At 39.1% G+C, this 20,972-nt stretch overlaps 6 protein-coding genes and 1 long non-coding RNA gene across 21 annotated transcripts in view; 3 read left to right on the top strand and 4 right to left on the bottom strand.

The window, feature by feature from the left end:
• Positions 1 to 3,733, top strand: part of Inae (inactivation no afterpotential E) — a 50,307-nt gene extending 46,574 nt beyond the window's left edge. For 9 of the 10 annotated variants that reach the window (XM_076831148.1, XM_076831156.1, XM_076831151.1 and 6 more), the window contains 4 exons: positions 508 to 857; positions 1,477 to 1,821; positions 1,898 to 2,069; positions 2,157 to 3,733. In XM_076831148.1, the coding sequence (XP_076687263.1) occupies positions 508 to 857; positions 1,477 to 1,821; positions 1,898 to 2,069; positions 2,157 to 2,435 (1,146 nt within the window). In that variant the 3' untranslated portion in view covers positions 2,436 to 3,733. The remainder of the gene's footprint in view (positions 1 to 507; positions 858 to 1,476; positions 1,822 to 1,897; positions 2,070 to 2,156) is intronic. The other variant, XM_076831155.1, reaches the window with a different exon arrangement.
• The window catches only part of LOC143378983 (uncharacterized), a 79,602-nt gene that overhangs the window by 48,739 nt on the left and 9,891 nt on the right, over positions 1 to 20,972 (bottom strand). The window lies entirely within an intron of this gene.
• On the bottom strand, positions 3,596 to 4,127 carry LOC143378977 (PAT complex subunit Asterix). The gene has a single exon (XM_076831196.1). It carries the CDS (start codon positions 4,125 to 4,127, stop codon positions 3,795 to 3,797), a length of 333 nt encoding a protein of 110 aa, XP_076687311.1. The 3' UTR covers positions 3,596 to 3,794.
• On the top strand, positions 4,761 to 10,429 carry LOC143378965 (periodic tryptophan protein 1 homolog). 2 transcript variants are annotated; one of them, XR_013088395.1, is made up of 12 exons: positions 4,761 to 4,900; positions 4,974 to 5,032; positions 5,109 to 5,212; positions 5,299 to 5,475; positions 5,578 to 5,685; positions 5,763 to 5,937; positions 6,016 to 6,174; positions 6,253 to 6,361; positions 6,462 to 6,552; positions 6,633 to 6,866; positions 6,952 to 7,186; positions 7,615 to 10,429. XR_013088395.1 is itself a non-coding variant. In XM_076831173.1 (11 exons), exons 1-11 carry the CDS (start codon positions 4,838 to 4,840, stop codon positions 7,134 to 7,136), a joined length of 1,464 nt encoding a protein of 487 aa, XP_076687288.1. In that variant the 5' UTR covers positions 4,761 to 4,837; the 3' UTR covers positions 7,137 to 7,273. The 2 variants fall into 2 exon arrangements, 1 of the variants encoding a protein (XP_076687288.1); XM_076831173.1 differs by lacking the exon at positions 7,615 to 10,429 and having other exon boundaries at positions 6,952 to 7,273.
• On the bottom strand, positions 7,274 to 9,909 carry Rybp (ring and YY1 binding protein). Of its 4 annotated transcripts, none has more exons than XR_013088397.1 (3): positions 9,733 to 9,909; positions 8,981 to 9,617; positions 7,274 to 8,906 (listed from the first exon to the last, which is right to left on the bottom strand). XR_013088397.1 is itself a non-coding variant. In XM_076831192.1 (3 exons), exons 1-2 carry the CDS (start codon positions 9,907 to 9,909, stop codon positions 9,279 to 9,281), a joined length of 516 nt encoding a protein of 171 aa, XP_076687307.1. In that variant the 3' UTR covers positions 7,274 to 9,154; positions 9,255 to 9,278. The 4 variants fall into 4 exon arrangements, 2 of the variants coding, with proteins under 2 accessions (XP_076687307.1, XP_076687306.1); XR_013088396.1 differs by having other exon boundaries at positions 7,274 to 9,154; positions 9,222 to 9,617; XM_076831192.1 differs by having other exon boundaries at positions 7,274 to 9,154; positions 9,255 to 9,617.
• On the top strand, positions 11,431 to 20,530 carry Nclb (PWP1 homolog no child left behind). Of its 2 annotated transcripts, none has more exons than XM_076831111.1 (12): positions 11,431 to 11,579; positions 11,800 to 11,934; positions 12,019 to 12,207; positions 12,285 to 12,460; positions 12,531 to 12,894; positions 12,973 to 13,091; positions 13,165 to 13,352; positions 13,437 to 13,726; positions 13,824 to 14,104; positions 16,185 to 17,677; positions 17,775 to 17,896; positions 17,964 to 20,530. In XM_076831111.1, exons 1-12 carry the CDS (start codon positions 11,577 to 11,579, stop codon positions 19,482 to 19,484), a joined length of 4,881 nt encoding a protein of 1,626 aa, XP_076687226.1. In that variant the 5' UTR covers positions 11,431 to 11,576; the 3' UTR covers positions 19,485 to 20,530. The 2 variants fall into 2 exon arrangements, with proteins under 2 accessions (XP_076687226.1, XP_076687225.1); XM_076831110.1 differs by having other exon boundaries at positions 11,432 to 11,579; positions 12,973 to 13,102; positions 13,167 to 13,352.
• On the bottom strand, positions 14,162 to 15,703 carry LOC143378981 (uncharacterized). The gene is made up of 3 exons (XM_076831203.1): positions 15,549 to 15,703; positions 15,128 to 15,200; positions 14,162 to 14,726 (listed from the first exon to the last, which is right to left on the bottom strand). The coding sequence occupies exons 1-3, from the start codon at positions 15,607 to 15,609 to the stop codon at positions 14,621 to 14,623; spliced, it is 240 nt and encodes a 79-aa protein (XP_076687318.1). The 5' UTR covers positions 15,610 to 15,703; the 3' UTR covers positions 14,162 to 14,620.

The following is a 20,972-nucleotide window of genomic DNA, read 5'->3' as shown; positions in this document are numbered from 1 at the left end:
GACCCACGTGCAAAAGCCAATGCACAGTCTATCGAACGGAGAATAGTTCAATAAACAAAGCTATTCTTCCTTGAGACCTTCGAAGCAATAGTCGCGTCCTTCCAAACTTAGTTAGTACTTAGGCATTCAGCCATTAACTCCTCCACATTTGTATTCCTAATCGCGCTCCACGAGATAAGTTACATCAACTGGTTGCACTGCTATTTTTTTACGTACGCCACCGCGGTAGTGTTGGGTTAACCGTAACCACATTATCCGCATACACGGATAGCAAGCGGGCGATCAGTTGCGACCTAACCGCTTAATCGGATATACTGGTATCCGATTAAAGCGATTAAATCAATGGAATTAATTTATATCCCCACGTTCGACCATCCGTTAATCCCAAGACTTATAACGAATAGTTCGATCCATTAAATGGTAACGGTACGTGGCCGAGCAGGAAACTAATGCTCGAGGGTTGCGCGAAACGATTATATGGAAAAAAAACGCGTATGGATATGTCAGGTTGTAACGACCCTGGGACCGGCGAAGCCGCAGAGGCTGGCTTCCGGTCACGCATCGTCCACGGAGGCATCCGAGGCTCGCGAGGTCGTGGAGATCCAGGAGCTGGAGATCGAGCAGGAAATGAGAGCGCTGCTGTCCTCGTCCAGCCCCGTTAAGTCGCACCCCAGCAACCTGGCCGGGACGCCGCCGCACAGACTCTGCCTGGAGACGTCCTTCACGTCCTTACAGAGCCCCTCGGAATTCCCTCAGGTTGGCCGCGAGCTCAGCGTTGACTCCAGGGGGATACCGTGGGAGTACGTCAGCCTGGCCAGCGAATTGCTCAACACGCCCAGGGCCGACGAGAGCAAATCGTAAGAATAGCAATTTTTCGTCAGGAACCACGAACCGTGTGCGGTCCCTAACGGAGGACTGGCGCCGGAGGATTCCTAGGATTAGCTTCACGGACCAGTTAGGGAAACGGAGAAAGTTCCACGAGTTACTTACGATCTCTCCCCAGTTTTAATTGCGTTTAGGGGGTAACAATTTGGCAAAGACCGAGGGAATGTATCTGCGTTCGATTTAGGGTACGAAGTTAAGAAAAGACAGTGCGCTATGTTTTGAGACTTTAGCATCCTTGAAATGGAATAGAATTCGTTCGGTCATTCGCAGAGAATCGGAGTATCGTTCTATTGAGTTCGATGAAGTTCATTCACAAGCTCTCGTTCACCACTGATCGCTTACTTCACCATTCGCAGTTATCACCGCTTCAATTGTCGCGCACATGAACGATCATTGCACTCTATCAGGTGTCATCGAGTACGAGGAACTCGTAGAAACTCATCTCCAGGAGCATTGGAATTTGAGAGGAACACTTTACGCCGCGTTGCTTTATTTCCATTCGCTTTGGCGGAATCGTAAAGTGTTGCTCTTCGACCAGAAGTTTCCTCGATCGGGTTCAGGAACTGTCTTAAATGTTGCTCTCGTGCGAAGGCTAAACCGTCGGGTGGACTGGGACGATGCCTCTCGAACGGCGCCACTGGCCACCCCAGAGACCTTGTCGGAGGCGTCGAGCAGCCCACCATCACCGGTGCCACCACCGAGGCCGATGAGGCGCACCCCGAAGATCTCGGGAAACTTGTCAACGGCGGCGGACGACTTGAAGAACAACCTTCACTTCGCTATGCTCTCGGCGAAGAACTACTTCCTGAGGGAGGGGAACAACGGCAGTAACACTAGCAGCGGCAACAGCGAGGCGAGCTACGAAAGCGCCAAAAGTCTAGCCGCTGGTCTTCCGCCGCCAGTACCGAGAAGACGGGATTCCGTGATCGTTAGAAGGTACGTACCTGATCTTGGCGATTGGCAACGTAAAACGCTTGCTACGCAATGCGGTAAAATGTCCTAAATGTCGCAGAGAGCAGAGAGTATGCACGGCCGCGTGCTGCAGGGACGATTTGTCAGAGAACTCGTCGCACAACTCTTCTCATTCCTCTAGGACGTCTCACGCGTCGAACCGAGCACACCCGGGCTACGCGGAAGAGGAGAATGAGACAAACGGCTCCAGCTTGGACTTCTTCGAGGCGAAGGTACGAAATGCTAGTAGAAATAGAAATACAGATTAATTCGTGACCGAGCATGATATAAAGATGAATCTTTCGTAATCGATATGACAGGGTTCTTCTGGGCAACGCGACAGCAGCAACGACGTGTTCCTCAGCGTTAGAAGTTCCCCGGAGTGCAAAGGCTTGATGGCACCAGCCACGGATTTAGGAGCGGAATGGAAAAAGAGATTCGACCCGACGGGTATGAGCGGCGACGCTTCGTTACCCTTGCTGCGTGGGCTCTCGCCCACGCCCACGCACGGACAACACAGCTCGCCTTTCTTTAACGCGAAACGGAAGAAGTACGTGTACCCGATCACGCTGGTTGGTCGAGGTGAAAGTAGCGTTTAATTGCGGGGGATCTAGACCGACCGGGGACCATAAAGATGAGGCAGAATAAATGTAAAAATAACTTGTAGATATCTGTGCCAATATCACGTTTTCGTGTGATTGTTCAGATGCGTTTTCGTCAGCCCTCGTGCGAACGAACTTCCGAGGGATTCTAAAATTAAGGGGCCACGCGCCGTAGCCTCTTTTTATACGATCTTACGCTGCAGTCTATGTACGCTCGCTGAATCTACAGCTCGAGACTAAGCGAACGATAAAAGAATCGCGTGAAAATCGTCGAACAAGATAGATAGTCGAATTCGAACGGTGTCCACCTTTTTATCAGAGAGCTCTACTCCTCCTTCGTCTTTGTACAGACATTTCTTCGACGAGACAAAGTATTTTCTGATTTAGAAAATTTTCTGCCTGACGAAAGGTAAACATAAGATATACACGGAGACGCTTACATGTAAGTTAGAGATACTTACGATAAACGAAATGTGCTACACGAATGGTAGTTTACGCAGATCAAGATGCCTTGCTACTTGGGAGTAGAATCAATCTTTTTACTAGATTTCCGGACATTTACTGCTAGTTGTTGTAACGCGGTGGAAACGTACGAACATTGCACGAAAGTTACACTGGCCTACTATGCATGGATATTGTGTAATACGAGAGTTTCGAATGACACATCTTTTGTACAGATTTTTAACGGAAGCAACAAAAATACAATAAAAAGTAGCCTTATTTCAAGCTAACTTTTCTAATCATCTACATATAATTTTGCCAAATATGTTTTAATTTAAAAAACACACCAATCGTTCTTTTCGTACTTTAAAAAACGATTACCACGACTTTTTTACTGATTTTTTAATAAATGCGAAATGGGACTGAAAATATATATATAGATTATATATGAAATGTAAGATACTTATTCGTTGAAAGAGGATCGCATTCTAAAGAATGAATAATGAATGAACCATAATTTATGTTAGCAGTCTCTTAATAGTCGAGCTGTTAAATTCATTGTATTTATGTAAAAAGTAGGAAGAATATATATGACCTATTTAATTCTAATAAATATAATATATACTTAGCGATGTATAAGTTATATAAGTATATATCTATACTTATTGGATTTATTATAAGTAATATTTGTAGAATATTGTTAGAGAAAAGTGATATATAGTAATAAAGTTCATTTAATGTAATAAGATACAATACTTTTTAAGAAATAAAAAGATGAATTCGATTCCCAGTTTATCGCTTTCTCGTTTCCTTCAACCAACTTGTATTATTCACTGTTAAACGAGGTAATATGATTGTTTTGGTCACAACAGGAACCACGAACGTTTAAAACATCACAGACATTTTAAGTGATCTTTATTGCATCGCCGATGTCCATGGCGGAGTCATAGGTTGTGGATTTTGTAAGTACGACATTACAACCGCCGATATAGACAGCATGAAACTACTAAGAATCTGTTTAGTGTCGTCGCTCACCTTTGAGTTCGCGAAGCTAATACAAGAACAATACAGGGCGACCCACGCACACCATTTCAATCTCATCATCAAACCACACATACTAAAGATCATTCCTAATATGTTCATGTAGTCCGGCGTTGAGTTGTCACTTGCTTGCGCTTGACTGTTGGCTGTAAGGGGTTTATACCGAACCTCTCGTTCTGGGCGTCTAGGATCTGACGAACTATTCATTTTGCAAACCTGAAATTTACACACGAACTCTGTACTTTAAAATCCTGTTCGATCTGCCGTAATCTTATATTCAGATTGTAAGGTTATGAAATAATGGCATAGTGTAAATATAGTCTTATATCGTCGCAAACTAATATAAACCACAGTAATGCAAATGTACGTCAATTACTCACCGATATTAGGTGATTTAAGAAGCAACTTGTTTTAAAAACACCAATTTACATTAACAATTAAACAGCCGTTTACTGTCGTATCAATGATTCGGCTGAATATGTACACTGTTATTACCTAACTTCAGATGGAATATCGATAGATCCCGAGAAATTTCGGGGATTCAAAAAAATCTCGGCTGCAATGAATAATAAACTTCATTCCTATTTATAGCGCATTCACATTTTACGATTTTTAGTTTATTTGCAATTTACTCAATACGTTTAATATATATAAGCGCTATGTTTATTTATGATACCAGTTGAACAATTACCAGATTTTAAATAATTATTTTGTTTCTTACAATGAACACGTTATAAATTATGGTAGACATTGAATCGATACATCGAATCGAGATTGTTTTCTACCACGTGCAATGCAGTGTAAGTTGTCATGCATCTGCCACGTGCATTTACACATCACGCTTAATACGATACCTTTGCATCAAGAATCGAATATACTTTTGTACGAGCGTAGTGTGAATATTATATAAAGCGAAAATGAATATAATACCGTGTACAGGTTGGGTAAAAAGAGGTGTCTCGGCTAGGATTCCTGAAAAGGTCGATAATCGAAAGAAATTTTCAGTATTTCAATTCAATTTCGTACCTTAAGTTTCTATTTTCAATATTTCAGGTTCAGTTAACACCGGCAGAGTTGCAGAAAATTATAAAACAGACACAATCGAAACTACAGTGAGTGATAGAGTAATTTGTGACTCTGTGATAAACGAATAATTTAATGATCGTAGAACCAATTTTGCTCTCTTAGAGGTGCTGGAAGTGATTCAGACGAGGAGACCAAGAGCGAAACAAAGCCTAAGTTCGATGTATCCAACACCGATGAATACAACTTTGACAAATATGACGATGAATGTAGGACATCAAATTTTATGTTTTCTATCGATGATCGTGTACCTTTTTCTTCAAGCATTTATCTTAACGTGTGCTTGATCGTGTAGCGGGCAGCATACATTGCAATATTGGTAATATCGCAACTTTCGGGAAAGATGGGAAAGATCCTCTCGTGACACGGGATGACGATGATTCGGAGAAAGAGGACGACACTATAAAAGATGATGACAATCTTGTCTTGGTAGGACACGTTGAAGGAGACTCCAGCATTTTGGAAGTATTTGGTTTGTATATGTCTAATTTACGTATAAGTTAAAATCTGTTGCGCGAAGAAACATGATCTATCGTAGATATTTAGTGTCTTCATAATTTCAATTAACTTCCAGTTTACAATGAAGCGGAAGGTTCATTTTATTGTCACCATGACATACTGCTACCATCGTTTCCACTCTGCGTAGAGTGGCTTAACTATGACCCTGCAGATTCAAAACCAAGTAAGCGCAAAGCAATTTCAGAGTTTAATAGAACACAAGATAATATAAAGACTTAAAATAAACACTTTGTATTATAGGCAATTTATGTGCAATTGGTAATATGACTCCGATAATAGAAGTGTGGGATTTAGATGTAATAGATTGTTTAGAACCAGCTTATACGCTTGGTTCTAAACCAAATAAAAAGAAAAATCTGAAACGTGTTGGACATAAGGATGCTGTATTAGATTTGGCATGGAATGAAAATTATGTGTTGGTATATTTTAAAATTGGTAATAAAGTTTCTTGGGTTCAGTATTAAAGTTCGATACTATGAACATTCGCTTTCAGACATGTAATTGCCAGTGGATCGGCTGACCAAACAGTGTTGTTATGGGATTTAGAGAATGGTACGCCTGTGAATAAGTTCACTGCCTTTAATGAAAATGTTCAGTCATTAACGTGGCATCCACAGGAAACTCATCAGCTACTGACAGGTTCTGCGGATAAGTATGTCTATTAAGCTTTGATCCATATAAATGTTTCTTAATTACACTTCCAATGTTTATAATTCTAATGTTTACCCAGGGAGGTGAGATTATTTGACTGCAGATACGAAACAATTGCAAAATCTTGGACAGCATTGGGGGAAGTAGAGAAAGTATTATGGAATCGTTTTGACCCATATTACTGTTTAGTAAGTGCATTTCAAACTTTTAGTTTGGTAGTTGTAATAATGTTCACAGCATTGTAAGTTCTATTCATGAAAATCGCGGAACTTTTGCTTTTGGCTGCAGATAAGCACAGATAATGGATACATTCAATACGTGGATATTAGGAAAGATGAACCAATATGGAATTCACAAGCTCACACGAAGGAAGTTACAGGTACATATGCATGGCATTTAAATATAAATAATACTTTACATATAAAAATTACATACGAATTTATTACATTTCGACATTAGGTTTATCTCTTAGTTCATCGTGTCCCGGCTTTCTCGTTAGCTCTGCAAATGATGGTATCATAAAAGTATGGGATATTATTGGTACGGAACCAACACTTGTTTGGGAAAAGAAAAGTAATCTGGGGTCTATACTATGTCTCGCGTCAAATCCAGATAATCCTTTTGTGTTCGCTGGTGGCGGTGACAATAAGTCGCACAATTTCAAAGTATTCAATTTTTTGGACATATCAGATGGTACGTTGTAATTTATTCATGTACATCTGCATATAATGTTACTGTACTATGCTTTTTCTGTAACCTTTTATTTATTTTTAAACAGTACGCGAGAGATTCCAAGATAGGAAATGTAATATATCAAAGGAAGATCAAGATACGGGCTTGCACCAAAGTAGGGAAAAGATGATGGATGTATCCGAGGATATGGAGTCAATGGTTCTTAACACAGCTGAGCCTAGTACATCATCGAAGAAGAAGAAGAATAAACGAAAAGGACCAAGATATTGAATGATATGGGAATGATCAGTGATGAATTCTGTCAAGACTGCGAATTTATGGTACTCCTGTTTTGTTACTTCTCACCTGTATATTATTTGACACGAATAAAATATTAGACAGGAATATGTTCGGAACGTCGAATAAAATTTTTGAGTGTTTATTCTTAAAACATGTAATTTATTCTTTCCCTGGAATAATTATAATATTAATCCCAACAGTATTCTCCGAAAGTTTTACAATCTGTACAACATAGACACTCTGTTCTAATCATTTACAATACACACAAAATTCAATTCTATTTTAACGCATTCCTACACCGTGAAGGCAGTCAGTACAAATTTTTTATTTGCATTGATCCAATATCATAAAGATACAAAAAAAATCATCAAATTATTTAAAAAATTTCAAATTGTGAATTGTAAAATGATATTAAAAATAAATTATTTTGAAGCAATATTATAGTACAGTTTAGAAAGACTTTTTACAGGTTTAAAGAAGACAAGAACGTGGAAAGTGTTCCTACTCGGTACAAGTGTAACATTTGTTTTATAAAAATTTATAATTTTGACGATAGTGGTGAAAAACTATTTATGAAATGGCAGCTACAAGAACTTCCTTTCTATTACAAAATCTCGGTTAATATTGCACGATTATGTAATCATCGTAATCCATCAATGCTTTTGTTACCTGAATAATGCGGTACTTATGTATAAATAGTTGTAAAAGTATTGTTTACTTTCATATTCGTAATGTAGAATATTAATTTCAATGACAAATTACATTTTTATATTTCAATTTAACTGGCATACAAATATTTTACATAAATTCAAAAGGAATTGGTTCTATAGTGTTTTCTAATTTCGCACACTTAGAAAATAATCCTGAACGTTCGTGGTCCTTATAGTCGCAATAAAATTTTCTGTGATTTAATTCGACAATACTATTTACTATCTGGTAACATAAAGTATGTAAAAATAAATATAAAAAGAACTATAAATCACAGTTATAAGTAATTGGTTACTAATATGTGCCAGTATAGTAGCCTTTACGTTCTATTCCGATACCACGATTAAGAAAAGCTTTTCACTGCGCGTTCCAAATATATTCTTTGTATAACATATACAAAATAATATGTAAATTGGTCGAATATTACTTGCGATTGGATACTCTGTAGAATCTATCTATTGTAGTGTCATTAAAGTATAGGGGAATAAAGTACATGAAAGTTATTTTTGACGTGTTTTAATAAAAATTATGAGCAGTCAAAATAAACGGATCTTGTTGTCGGACACAGAGTCAAATACTACGTAAAATATATAAAACTGTGTATCACTTATTTCATTTCGTTACGTTACGCATTTTAATTGCATAATCTTTCGTACGTACGATCTAGAAATTACCGCATTAGTGAAATTATACTGCTATGAAAGTATAAAGCTTGGAACAAATCAGATGTACAGATAATTTGGAATGGGATAAAGGTATATACGTACCAATGCCAGTTTCTTCATTCGCTGTCACAGTAAATATTAAATAAACAAGTTAAATAACTCATATTATACATAAATGAGTTCTTTAAAACATTCTAATTAACAATAATCTTACAACATGCTTTCTGGCAGTGGTGTTATAGATTCAATGAAAGTCACATGGACATTATTATGTCAGCAATGGATATATCAAATTCCATTCGCAATATTAATGCATAGGATGCATTTGGTACAGTCAATATCGTATAAGTAGAATAAGTAATGTCCGAAGTTGCACAAATAAAATTATCTAAAATAATCAATGAAATATTAGAAACGTAATTTAGAATACTGTCCGACTATGAAATAAATAACGTTAAGTACAACTTCACTTGACGCATCTGGGTATTAAGTAGATCATTGTTATGAAACGGACAATTTTGATGTCAGTATGAAACAACAATATACGACATACGTCTTATTTCATATTGGAGTCATGAAAATTCAATGATTCCACTGATAGCATAAAACGTCTGACCTCATTGAATATTATGTAACCTGCAACACAGACAAAGTCGTTCTTTTTGCCCACAAAATGTACCATAGTCCATAGAGATTGACATACATTGTATAATATATTAATTAGATTAATTCATACACATATCTGATATAGCGCATTGAGCTAAGCATCAGTTCCTATATCCAAACTTCTAGAGTCTTGATTAGAATCATGCTGGCTTCCATTCTCGGATGAAGCACTGCTAGATAAACCAGACTGATCTGAACTTTTTTTCACTTTGGGCTTATACTCCGTAATAACAACAGTAACATTATTTACTGTCACTTCATTGGTTTGAGCTGTACTACGATCTATATTTTTAAGACGAGGCGGGTGCCTATTTTTGCGTCTTGGTTTGTCCAATTTGCGGTCTTTCTCTTTACCGCTACTAGCTGTACTACCTCCACAACCACCTTCCTTTTTCCCTAGCTTCAGAAGTGGTACATACTGTTGCTGTGCCACCTACAATCGAACGAGTGCTTCAATAAAAATTAATCATCTAACTTGCGCTTAAACAGTAACAATAGATTCGTGAAAGGTAGACAAAGATTGTAGCAGAATGTTATAACATTGCAACCTGTTGCGCCACAAGTTGGGGATTAATGCGGGGTTTCCGCGTAGAAGTTCCTTTACGGACGTCACACATGAGGCACTTAAATGCTTCTGCGGTATTCCTATACGTGCAGACACTGCAGTCCCAATAGTTTTCTTCCAAAACCTTCGCCTGACGTTTTCCACTTCCCGAATGGTTCATTGTTCATGAAAGTCAGTAGTAGAACACTGTACCTTCTCAAAAGAGAGTATACCTTCTTACTCGTGCTTTCAGCCTCATTAAAAATGATTTTATGAACACTGGATACTTTATGACAATCAGATTGCTCCGTAAGAGCAACGATAAAGATATGCAATAAAGATAATCGACAATTGTCTAAAATAATATTGTGTGCATCAACTAAACAAGATACACAACTGTTGAATATATTCATCTTTGCTACATAGACCACCTATATTTCTTTGATGTATCATCCTGATGTACATTTTTTACAATGTATCTAAAACAAATAAGAAGTAAAAGAATTTAGTACGTGCGACTGGTACTATCGAACAAGCGACTCCTTAACGGTAAGTTGACGGTGGCTCTTAATTTAATTTTGAATAATAAAAAAGAAGCGTATATCATCGCTTATCGTTAGTTAACAGATAGGGCGTGTGAATAATTATGTATATTGTATTATGTAAACAATTAAATAGATTTGTTAAAAGAAATGTTTAATTGACCTGATTTTTATTCGAAATAACGAACAACATTAGACATTTCGTATACTTACCGATTGAAAGTGCCAATTTATGGAACTTTTCGTGCAACAAGGGTTATCTGTCTTGTTTTATTTTATGCACTATAAATTTTCACTGTTCCACTTGGAGGGCCGATATTTTTATTATATATCCATGGTAACGTATAACTCGGAAATAGTACCTCCGAAAAGTTTGGATACTTTTTATATTGCAAGGATCCCAAACATTCTTTTCCCTAATGAAACAGATGGGATTCCTGACTTGCATATAAAAGTAGCATTATTACACATATACGACGTTCTTCTTGACAGTATTATCAGTGTACTCCACACGCGTACACTAAAGACTCTGGCACATTTACAATCAGGATATTCCTTCGGGTCTTCGTGTCATTGTAAAATGATTGCTTTCAACATTAAAGTCAGTAAAAAATCAGCTAACTCCAAGATATTGACAAACAATCCGCACTGCTGTTCTGTTCCTCTATCGGTCGAACAGCGGAATGTTGAATGCGAACCAAAATACTGTTCGGTTTGGCAACATTGCCCGTGCGCAGTATCGTATCGCATAATAAAAAGACCCTTCCTTGGACGTTTAGTGGAAACAAATGTACATATAATGTTTAAAAACGTGTTACATATTATAGTCGGCGAAGGAAAGGGTTTGAGTACAGCGATAATCAGTGAAAATATGAGTTACTGCAGATATCACTGCAAACTGATCATCAAACAATCATAATTATGGCCACTGGCAAATGAACAGTTTTGCATCGAAAAAATGTTGACGTGAAGAATTTTTACTTGTTATAATTTAATTTTACCAGGAATTTCGCCTGACGTTTCACATACTTTTTTTTATTTATTAATAACGCGATTAAAGAATGGTTTGTAAAAGAGAGCCGTCGGATTAACTTACGCACGTTCCTGAAACTTTTAAAATAACGTATGAATTAAATGATATGTACGGCGGATGTGACAGCGCCGAACACTGTGGCTGATAATCCAAACCACTAACTGGGTGTTTTTTTTCTTTCACTAAGTTTGATAAAAAAAAAATAACCCGACATATGTAAATGTAATTCCGTAGGAAATTAATAGTTTGTTAGGCCAAATCGGATTAGGTGGTATGGTATGTAACGTGTCTGTTTACTAGTATTCATATTTACTGTAAAAACTAATTTTAAGGTTAACAAATATAAACAAAAATCTAAGGATAATGTTACTTTTTCCGATATAGAATCATATTGTCACGCGACATGTTTCTCTTTTCTATTAAAAAACCTGTGACGCATATAATAGGGTTCGTTAAATGACCTCGAATATAACTGTAAAAAAACTTTATATATTAGGATGCACATATATCTGATGGAATGGATAAATCATGGGATCATCCATGGACTACCGAAGAGATGAGAGCGAAAAGAAGAGAATGGAGTCTGGCAGGTGACGCAGGACTTCTTAAGCACCTCCAGCAATTTTCTGAGGTATTATTCAAATCTGACAGAATTTTCATTACTTAACTATGGTGCTAGTGGAAGATTTACATTGGTTTGTGATACTTTCTGTAGAATGTAATGTCAAGGGCGAACAAAACAGAAGAAGCATTGGATTCGTTGACAGCTCAGCTAAATGAAACAGCAATACTTATAGATAATGTTACTAATACATCTTTAGCTTTGGCTAATACTCAATTTATTGAGAGCCGTGTACAGGAAGATGATGTTGAGATTGAGAGAAAAGTAGAAGCTTCAATGCAGGTAGCTAAAGGTTATAGATTACAAAGAATTTTAAGCTTTTAAGTTAATATTCTGTAAAAGTGCCAATTTGTCTATAGGAGTCTAAAGATGAAGACTTAGCAGCAGTGGATTTAATAACCAGTGTGAGCGAGAGCATAAAGAAAGGCCTAAATATAATGGATGAAAAATATAAGAAGATGGAGTTTGTCGATAGTGATAGCGAAGAGGAGGAAGAGGATGAAGAAGAGGAAGAAGACAATAGACTAGTATTAAGGTAGATAAATCTATCGTAGTGCTTTCATTGCAACAGCGATGTTCTGAAATGTTTTGTAATGAAATTTCAGTGTCTTACTGGGGCCAAATAATCCATACCAAGATCGGCCTTTACCTTATGTTATTGGCTCCGAGAGGTGGAAGAATTCAAGTAAAATTGGGTTGGAAAGTAGCAGCAACAGTGAATCGGAGCAAGTAGACGAAGAAGAGGAATCGAAAAGTGATGATGTGGATGATGGAGCACACCTTAGAGAGTTTAATATGAATACTACTCCGAAATCCAACATAGTTGAAAAGTTACCTTCTATGAGTGAATCAGAATACAGTAAAAGAAATGATTTAACATATATGAGCAATGATAATATAGATGTAGTTAGTGAAAATAATGTGCATTCTGCTTCCGAATCAATTACTGCTAATGATAATGTGCCAAAGGTTTTTATAATTTATATTTCTTCTGCGATTTCTACATTGCGCGCCTTAATGCCATAAAATATTTGTTTTATTTCCTAGTTACCATTATCAAATGAATCGGCACCAAATTTCGCAGAAGAATTAGCGAAGCGATTGAGCACTGTTCGACAAGCACAAAAGCCAGTTATTATAGATGAAAAGAGTGATGCAGCGATAAATCGATTTAAAGGTATTTCAATGAGACCAATAATTTGTATTATTTGCCAACACTCAGTTACTATTATTCCCTTCAGAAGATTTATTTACACCGGAAGGGGATGAGAATGCTACAACTGATAAGTCCAAAACTATATTCAGTGGAAATAAATTTTTAACTGACCAATCCTCAGAAAATTTATGGAAGGACAAACCCATAAAATCGTACGATAATAATATAATACCCGCCAGCATTGATATACCACCTCCCATTAGTACAGTTTGTATGTTCCTTTTTCGTTAAATTTTCTGCTGTATGTTCGATTAAATTTTCCAAGAGAGTCTTTAACGAAAATTTGTATTTTCAGCTACAAAGCCGAAATCTTCGATCGATGATCTATTCTCTGACGCGGACTCCGAAGATTTTGACGATATTTTCTCGTCGAAGAGCACTGTCAAAACAGTCGCGAAGAATAAACACCCGAATGTTGGGAATTCGGTGAATACAGAAAATGCACGGAAAACCTATTTGGACATCGTAGTGCCAGCGGCTACTAGTACGCCGGAAACTAATGCAAATACCAACAACTTGTTTAGTGACGACGAGGATGTTGGCGATCTCTTCGGGACGCCTAAAAATCAACCGCCAAGCAAGAAAGTAAGATTCAAGTGTTATCCGCAAACTTGTTAATATGGAGCTTTGCCGAGCTTTCCAGCGATACAATGAAATTAACGTTTATTGTTCAATATTTTAGAAACCTGCCGGAGAGGTGCCGACACCTGGAAATATTTTAAACGTAGACGTTGAAAATAAATTGTCAAACAGGGTATCGAGAACTCAGTCAACCGGATCCTCTGGCAGTGACACATCAGGGAATTGCGATGGAAACCAGGAAGCAGTGCGTGATAGTTCGCGAAATACTGTTTCGAACGATAATATCAACGACCGAAATTCAACTGCTGCTAATGGAAGCACCTACAGTAGCGGGATATCGATCCAACCGCCGAGTATTAACACAGAAAGTTTGAGTATAGGGTGAGTTATTATCATTTTACAAGTTTTCTTAATTGATATTGGACTAGATACAAGCACTTCGTTAATAAAAATAAGGATATATTTTAAAGTAAAAATTGACTATATAAATCTGGCAATCTGGTATTCAGTTTTATATTTATAAAACGCCAATGAGAATTAATGTTCCCTTTGCGTTTCACGCGTACAAGAACACGTACGCGTGCCAAATACTCAAAATGTCATTGAATTGATGATCCAAACATTAGTCATCCTCCATTGCGTTGTAGTGATTGTGTCAACTAGATACGCGAGCTTCAAGGCGAGCCTCTCCAGTTTAAGTGTATCCCATCGCGCGCCTGTATCTCGTACGCGTCTGTTTCATCGTAATTTTTTTTCATTACATTTTTTTTTAACTATTTATATCGTATCAAGTAAGCGTAAGATGGTTTCGGTTCATGGTCCATATTTATTTAACTGTGCACTCCATAAATGAGATTCTGTTCTGCATCAAATATCGATCACTCGCGACTGTCGGGTTTAGTCTTTACAAATTGGTCCTCCGCAGCATTCAGGGTAAGGTTTGCTTAAATCATCGTGACGGTATCCAATTTGCTTTCCTTCTGCACATTCGTATGTCCCACATCTAGAAAATTTAATCGTATCTTAACACGCACCGTTTAATCACTGTGGATTTATTAACTCTATTTCATTAACGTATACTGACGTTAAGCGTCGTAATACATATTTGATTTCGAAGGATCGATCGTGCGAGATGAAAGTTTCATCTTGTGATCAGGGCCGCATTTATACTTTTGGAGGCCCTAGGCGCAACATCATTATGGAGCCTCAGAAATTTGCCAGCTGCCTCTAAGGTTTTAAAATGTGGCCCAATAGAGAGTGATGCCACAGCTTGCGCCTAGTGCGCTTTATGGTAAATGCAGCCCTGCTTGTGATCTGACGCGATATGTGAAACGTAAGGGGGAAACGTACACGGGCACTGGTTAAGTAGACATCAATTTACAATACTCGAATAACATAACTTACCCAACCGCCGTTATGTCTCCATTTGAGTGATGCGTAACGCGCGCGCATTGATTCTGGAAGCTCTGCTTAGATCCTGTTCGTCACAAAATTTATAATTATATATGCAATGCTTCCGTCGACCGTACTCGAAAATTAAACTTCGTGCTGTGACATCGGACGAAAGATATCCTCTACTATAACTTTGTGTATCAGTAGAAGCTTAATCGCCCCGATAACAATGAGACGCAAATAAATTATTACATTGAAAACTTTGTCGCTAAGAGTATTCGATTGATTCTCTTTTTTTTTTGCAATTTGATATATCTCGTGATTGTACGTATGTTTTTCGATTACTTCTTGATCTACAGAGTGTTTCTCCGAAGTAAGTAATAGGTCAGGTAGCAAGGTCAGGTTGCAAAACAGTCCTACGATAATAATATACCTTTCACTTCCACAAGTAAGCACAGTGCTACAAAAAATGTCCACAAGATGATGTTCTTCATATTGACTTCTAATCTCGTACGCTTTGAGTTCTTCGGTTTTCTGACACTCACTCATGCATCGTGGGTCTTCGGATTTCTCTTTTATACCTAGACTTCTCCTCGTATCTTCGTTGACCTTTACTATAATCTCTTGACTCTCTAATTCTTAATGTACATATTTTGTAAGTATTATTCATACGTTTGCACTATGCCGTGGTATCCTCGCAAAATCAATCAGTCGAAAGAGTGTTACAGTAATTTAGCTCGTTCATTATTTAACTAATAACTAACTCTTCCCTCCTATAAATGGAATATTTACCGCGACCAGTAATTTACACAAATCCCATCAAGCTTGCCATTAAAGCGTGATCATCGTTATACATACCCCCAAATTATACGACACGTGTCTAAATATATCTTATCAATGCACACTGCCCTTTCCTTCTTTTTTCTTGTGACGCACTGGCAGCGCGTATCTCGTAAATAAAAATTTCCATTATTTCTGCACGGGAAGAATAACGATTAGTTGCCTCGATCCGTGGTTTGGCGTGTTATCGTGGGGTTTTCCGTGTTTCAAAGTTCATCGTTGTTTTCAGTGTCGATTTTCAGCCTCAGATGACGTCCACCCGCTTGAAATCGGAGGAGATTTATCGCGAAAGAGTTTTGAGCGACAGCCTCTTCACAGCGCGTTCTAGGAACCAGGCCAATGCCAACCTGAATTCGAACTTGACCGGCAATCAGCCGCAGGAGGAACAGAAGGAGGACGTTTCCTCCGTGCAGCAGGACGATGTGTTCGAGAACGATCACCTGTTCGGCCCGCCGCCCTTACCGAAGGCAGATTCGAAATCAGCGAAGTCGAAGGAGTTGTTACTGTTCGACGACTCCGACTCCGGCGACGAACTGTTTTCAACGACCAGTTCGGGCTCGAGGTCTCAGAAGAGCAGCGATTTCTTGACGACTGTCCCTCAGCATCCGGACAAGGTCAAGATTACGCAACGAGGTGGCCTATTCGACGAGGAAATCGATATATTCGGCAGGAAAGACTCGCCCGATGTCGACATCTTCGGCATCGTGTCGAAACCGACGTCGAAGGAGGAAAGTAATCTCTCGACTCGGAAACTCCCAGGTATCTCTGACAGCGATGGTCTGTTTGGAAGCAACATCCGCGACGCGGCGCCTAACAATAATAACGTAGAGAAACGGCAGAACGTCCCGCCGAAGGAGATCAGATTGTTCGACGACGTGGAAGATATCGATGACGGGGATCTGTTCGCCACGAAACCGATTCAAACCGAGACGAAGTCCGAGTCCCGTATCTTCAACGACGACGACGAGGGTAACTTGTTCTCGGCGAAGGAGAGGTTCAACGCGAAGCCAGCACTAGGAAAGGCTAAACAACCAGTAGGAACCAGCGAATCGGGGACAGATACCGTGGATCGAGATGCGTCCACCCGAAAAACGAAGAGAAAGGGCAGCGATATTCTGTCGGGCAACGGGTTGTTCTCCTCCACCGTTGTTTCGCACGGATTAGTCTTCGAAGATGACGATTACGATGACCTGTTCAGCGATAAGAGTGTAACCACGGGAAAGAGGAAGGGAGATGAGAAATCGGTGCCAGAGATAAAGGTGGATACGAAGGTCGAGGGATTATCTGCTAAGGACACCGAAACACCAGTTGCTCCTGATATCATTGTAGAAGATCAAGGATCCAGTGTCAGCAGGTCGAGCAAAGTGGACCAACGCAGCGAGAAAGATGCGCGTCGGGTCACTTCTCAGGGAATAGACACCGCAGGGAACGCTGAGAGCGAACCAAAGAAAATCCCACCGAAGTCACTGGACATTCAGGCAGCTCTGTCGTCATCGCCGCCTGAAGAAAGCGGCCAGGCAGCCCGACGCACGGTTTCCGGTAAAATCAAGAATCTAATGGGGAGAATGGGCGATTTGAAAATACTCTCACCGATGGATACGCCACCGTTGTGGAGACGCAGCGAAGAGAAAACAGACGAAGAAGATAGCACTGCGGACAGAGATAGCGATGACGGCGGGTGTATTAGTACCCAAGGTTACAGTTCACCTCCAAGTGCATCTGGTAACGTGTACTACTTGCAAACGTATACTTCTTTGTCCCTTGTTGTATGGTATTTAAATGATAATGTTGCGTTTGGTCTGCATGTTTCTTTTTATAGAAGACAGTACCACCCAGAAACAGTCCCTGCAGTCGACAGTTTCGGGGGAAAGTAACGTGGAGAGCGCCATTAGCTTCGACGAGCCTGCTCAAGTGGAAACGTTGTCCATTGCCGCCTCCAAAGTAAATATTGTAATCTATAAGTTTAAGATTATTCGTTTGTTTTGAATTTACGTGTCATTTTTTTCAGACGAGAGTTAGAATACAGGCCAAACGTCGACCCCAGAGCAGGCACGCGCGGAAATCTGCCCTCAGACAAAGCGGAATCGATTTTGATACCGTGGACGCCGCGGGTAATCGTACTCAAGATGAAGGACATCGTGGCAATCAATTACCGAATACTTTGGGCAAAGAGCCCACTAGTTCTACAAATCCTAATACTCTGCACATCGTTGCCGCGACTTCTGATCGTTTAGTACCGTCGTTGGCGAATGATAATCTTCATCGAATAGGCGATGCTAATATTTCTTTGACTGTGGACGATAAGTCTGAGCTTGGTAGCATAAGCAAGGAAAGCTCGATGAGCGCCAATAAAAACACACTGTTATCACCATCCACCGACGAAGAAGATTTATTTGACGTACCGCCTGATCTACCTGAAGACCCGCAAAAAGAAGACACTCTGTTCGGTAGAGCGCCAATTCTTTCGCCAGTCGAGAGGGTTCTTGAAAAGCCACCGGCTAGTTCCAAGTCGTTGATAGACACGCATATTAGAAAACCTGATAGTGCAGAGGCAGCTGCGGAGAAAGGCACGTCGGTTGATAAAATCGGTAACGATACTAACCTACAGACTGAAGCTAACAATGATTCTAATGCGACGCCTGCGGCTTCAGCGGCAAGTGAGGAAGATAATAAGCGAGATAGCGCCGAATCCATGGATGAGTCGAAAGAAATGATCGACCCATTACGAGATAGCAGTCACGATCCCCTGAAGGATCCGAGTTCACTGTTTGCTTTCGTCACGAAAACGCCATCCCCTGAAAAGGGTAAAAACTTGCTGTTCGCCGAAGATGACAGCCTCTTTTCCAGGGGCATGAGGAAGTCATCCGAAGAACAGACTATGGCGAAGCCAGGCTTGAATTTGTTCGCTGACGACACGGAGGGTGATCTGTTTTCAGTACCTTTGGCTAAACCTGTGAAAAAACCTTTGAAAGATGCGAAAACTATCCTGTTCGACGATGATGATCAGGACGACGAAGATGATAGCTTGTTTGGTTCTATTACAAAGAAGTCAACGGTAAAGTCTGAGCCTGAGAAGAAGAATGCCGCGCAACAGCCACGAAAGAAAATAAGCTTGCTCGATGACGGTGACGGCGCTAATCTGTTTTTCGAGCAGTCTGAGCAATCGCAACAGTCGGATTCGGGGAGTATTCGGGAGCAATTGAACAAAAGTGATGCTTTCGCGAGTGTAACCGAAGCTGTGAAGACATCGCATATTACAGACATCTTAGCCGATCAATCTAGCGGCGAGGATGACATCTTTGCTGTAAAATCTATACCGAAGAAAGTGGTCGCGACGAAATCTTTGTTTCCCCCCGACGACGACGACGACGATAGCGGTAATATTTTTGGGAAGAAATTTTCTACGAGTGAGCCACAAATGAAGTCAACGGAAATGCGCGCGAGCGTGAAAAAATCGATTACGAGGGATCTAAAGAAAACGGCCGAAAAGATTGGCGAGGATCCTTTAAGTATTTTACAAGACGATTAAGTATATGATGGTGAAATAAGTGTTAAAGAAATCATGCATATATTTTATTTCTACTCGCTCTCGAATAGCCATTTGTCTGAAATTGATTTTAAATTATGATGTATTAAACGTTGTAAGATTGATTATGGAAATAACAATGGAAAGAAGTACACGGTACTGATTATGTAAATTATGAAAAAAAGAGAGAGAACGCTGTGCGTTACAAATATGGGCACTGTGCAAAGATAATGGATGAAAAAAAATTCGTTGTACATGATATGTATGTTCGTTCTTGTTAATTTTTTACACGGAGAAAAATTGTAAAATTATTGGGCCATTCCACGACAAATCGTCATTGTTTCACTGGTTCCAAATTTATTGAAAAACTACAGCCCGTCAAACTTTGCAATTTTTGCCCATCTTTGCAAGAACAGGCGCTATAAATAAATTCGTATCTCCAAAACTATGAATCGCACGAAGTTCGTTCTTCAAGAAGGATTCTTGTTTTCCAAATACTCCTTCTGGCCTTGTTAATGATAGCGCCGCACTCCATTTCAGGTAACAAACTCATGCCATTCGCGCGATATATTATTCAAATGATCTGTACAAACGAAATCGGCAGGGCCATGGGCGCAAAAAGTGGCGGATTTGCTATGGAATGGCCCATGATTTATAAAATATATAAGCAAGAATATTTTACAGTATTTTTCCACGTTCACTCTCCCTGAGTAGAGGTACTAGGAGTATCAGATCAAGATAGAAGAATTTTCATTGAACATCGAGAACAACGAACAATAGAATATTACACAAATGAGATATAGTAATAGTCATTGCTTGATTTATTATAGTATTCAACCACTTCGCATAATTAATCTGCAGGCAGTGCTTTACGCGTATGATGTTATATATTTTCTGTATTTATATGTAGTTTATGCTGTATGTATATTTTCTTTGTTTATATTACACATTACACCATTCCAAAATGTATTGTATTGTATATACTGTATCCTTTTCGTGAAGCATGTATCAGTACAAATAAATTGATAGCATAAACGTTATATACGTTATATTTGTGATGTTAATTCGATGGTACAAAATTTCTAATCGATCCCCACCTATTTCTCTTCGAATGTACCATCATCATTAAAGCGAAATATTATCCATCAAAATTGATAATGATATTGAAAACATTAGGAAGTCTATCTTTTTGATAATACACTTTTCCATTAAATTTCATTTCGATGTGAAGGGAGAAGGGCATCCACCGGTTCGTTAAGTTAAACGAATATGTTATAAACAAATAATCGGTAGAGTAATTTGGTAGAATTCTATTATTTCAGGCGCTTATCCTATCAAGGTGCAGCGAGGCTTTTTTTGCAAATAATTGCTGAATGGAGGCAATAGTTTAATTGCTTCGTCATTCATACTTCCTTCTTTAATAGTAAAACTCATATTTGAAAGTAGCTTTCTATTGTAATTTAAATGATTGTTCTGGGCTATTAAATACTA

Source organism: Andrena cerasifolii, chromosome 2 (genome assembly GCF_050908995.1).
Source record: "Andrena cerasifolii isolate SP2316 chromosome 2, iyAndCera1_principal, whole genome shotgun sequence".
Lineage (NCBI taxonomy): Eukaryota > Metazoa > Arthropoda > Insecta > Hymenoptera > Andrenidae > Andrena > Andrena cerasifolii.
The sequence above is the reverse complement of the archived record's forward strand: the minus strand, read 5'-3'. Positions and strand labels throughout refer to the sequence as shown.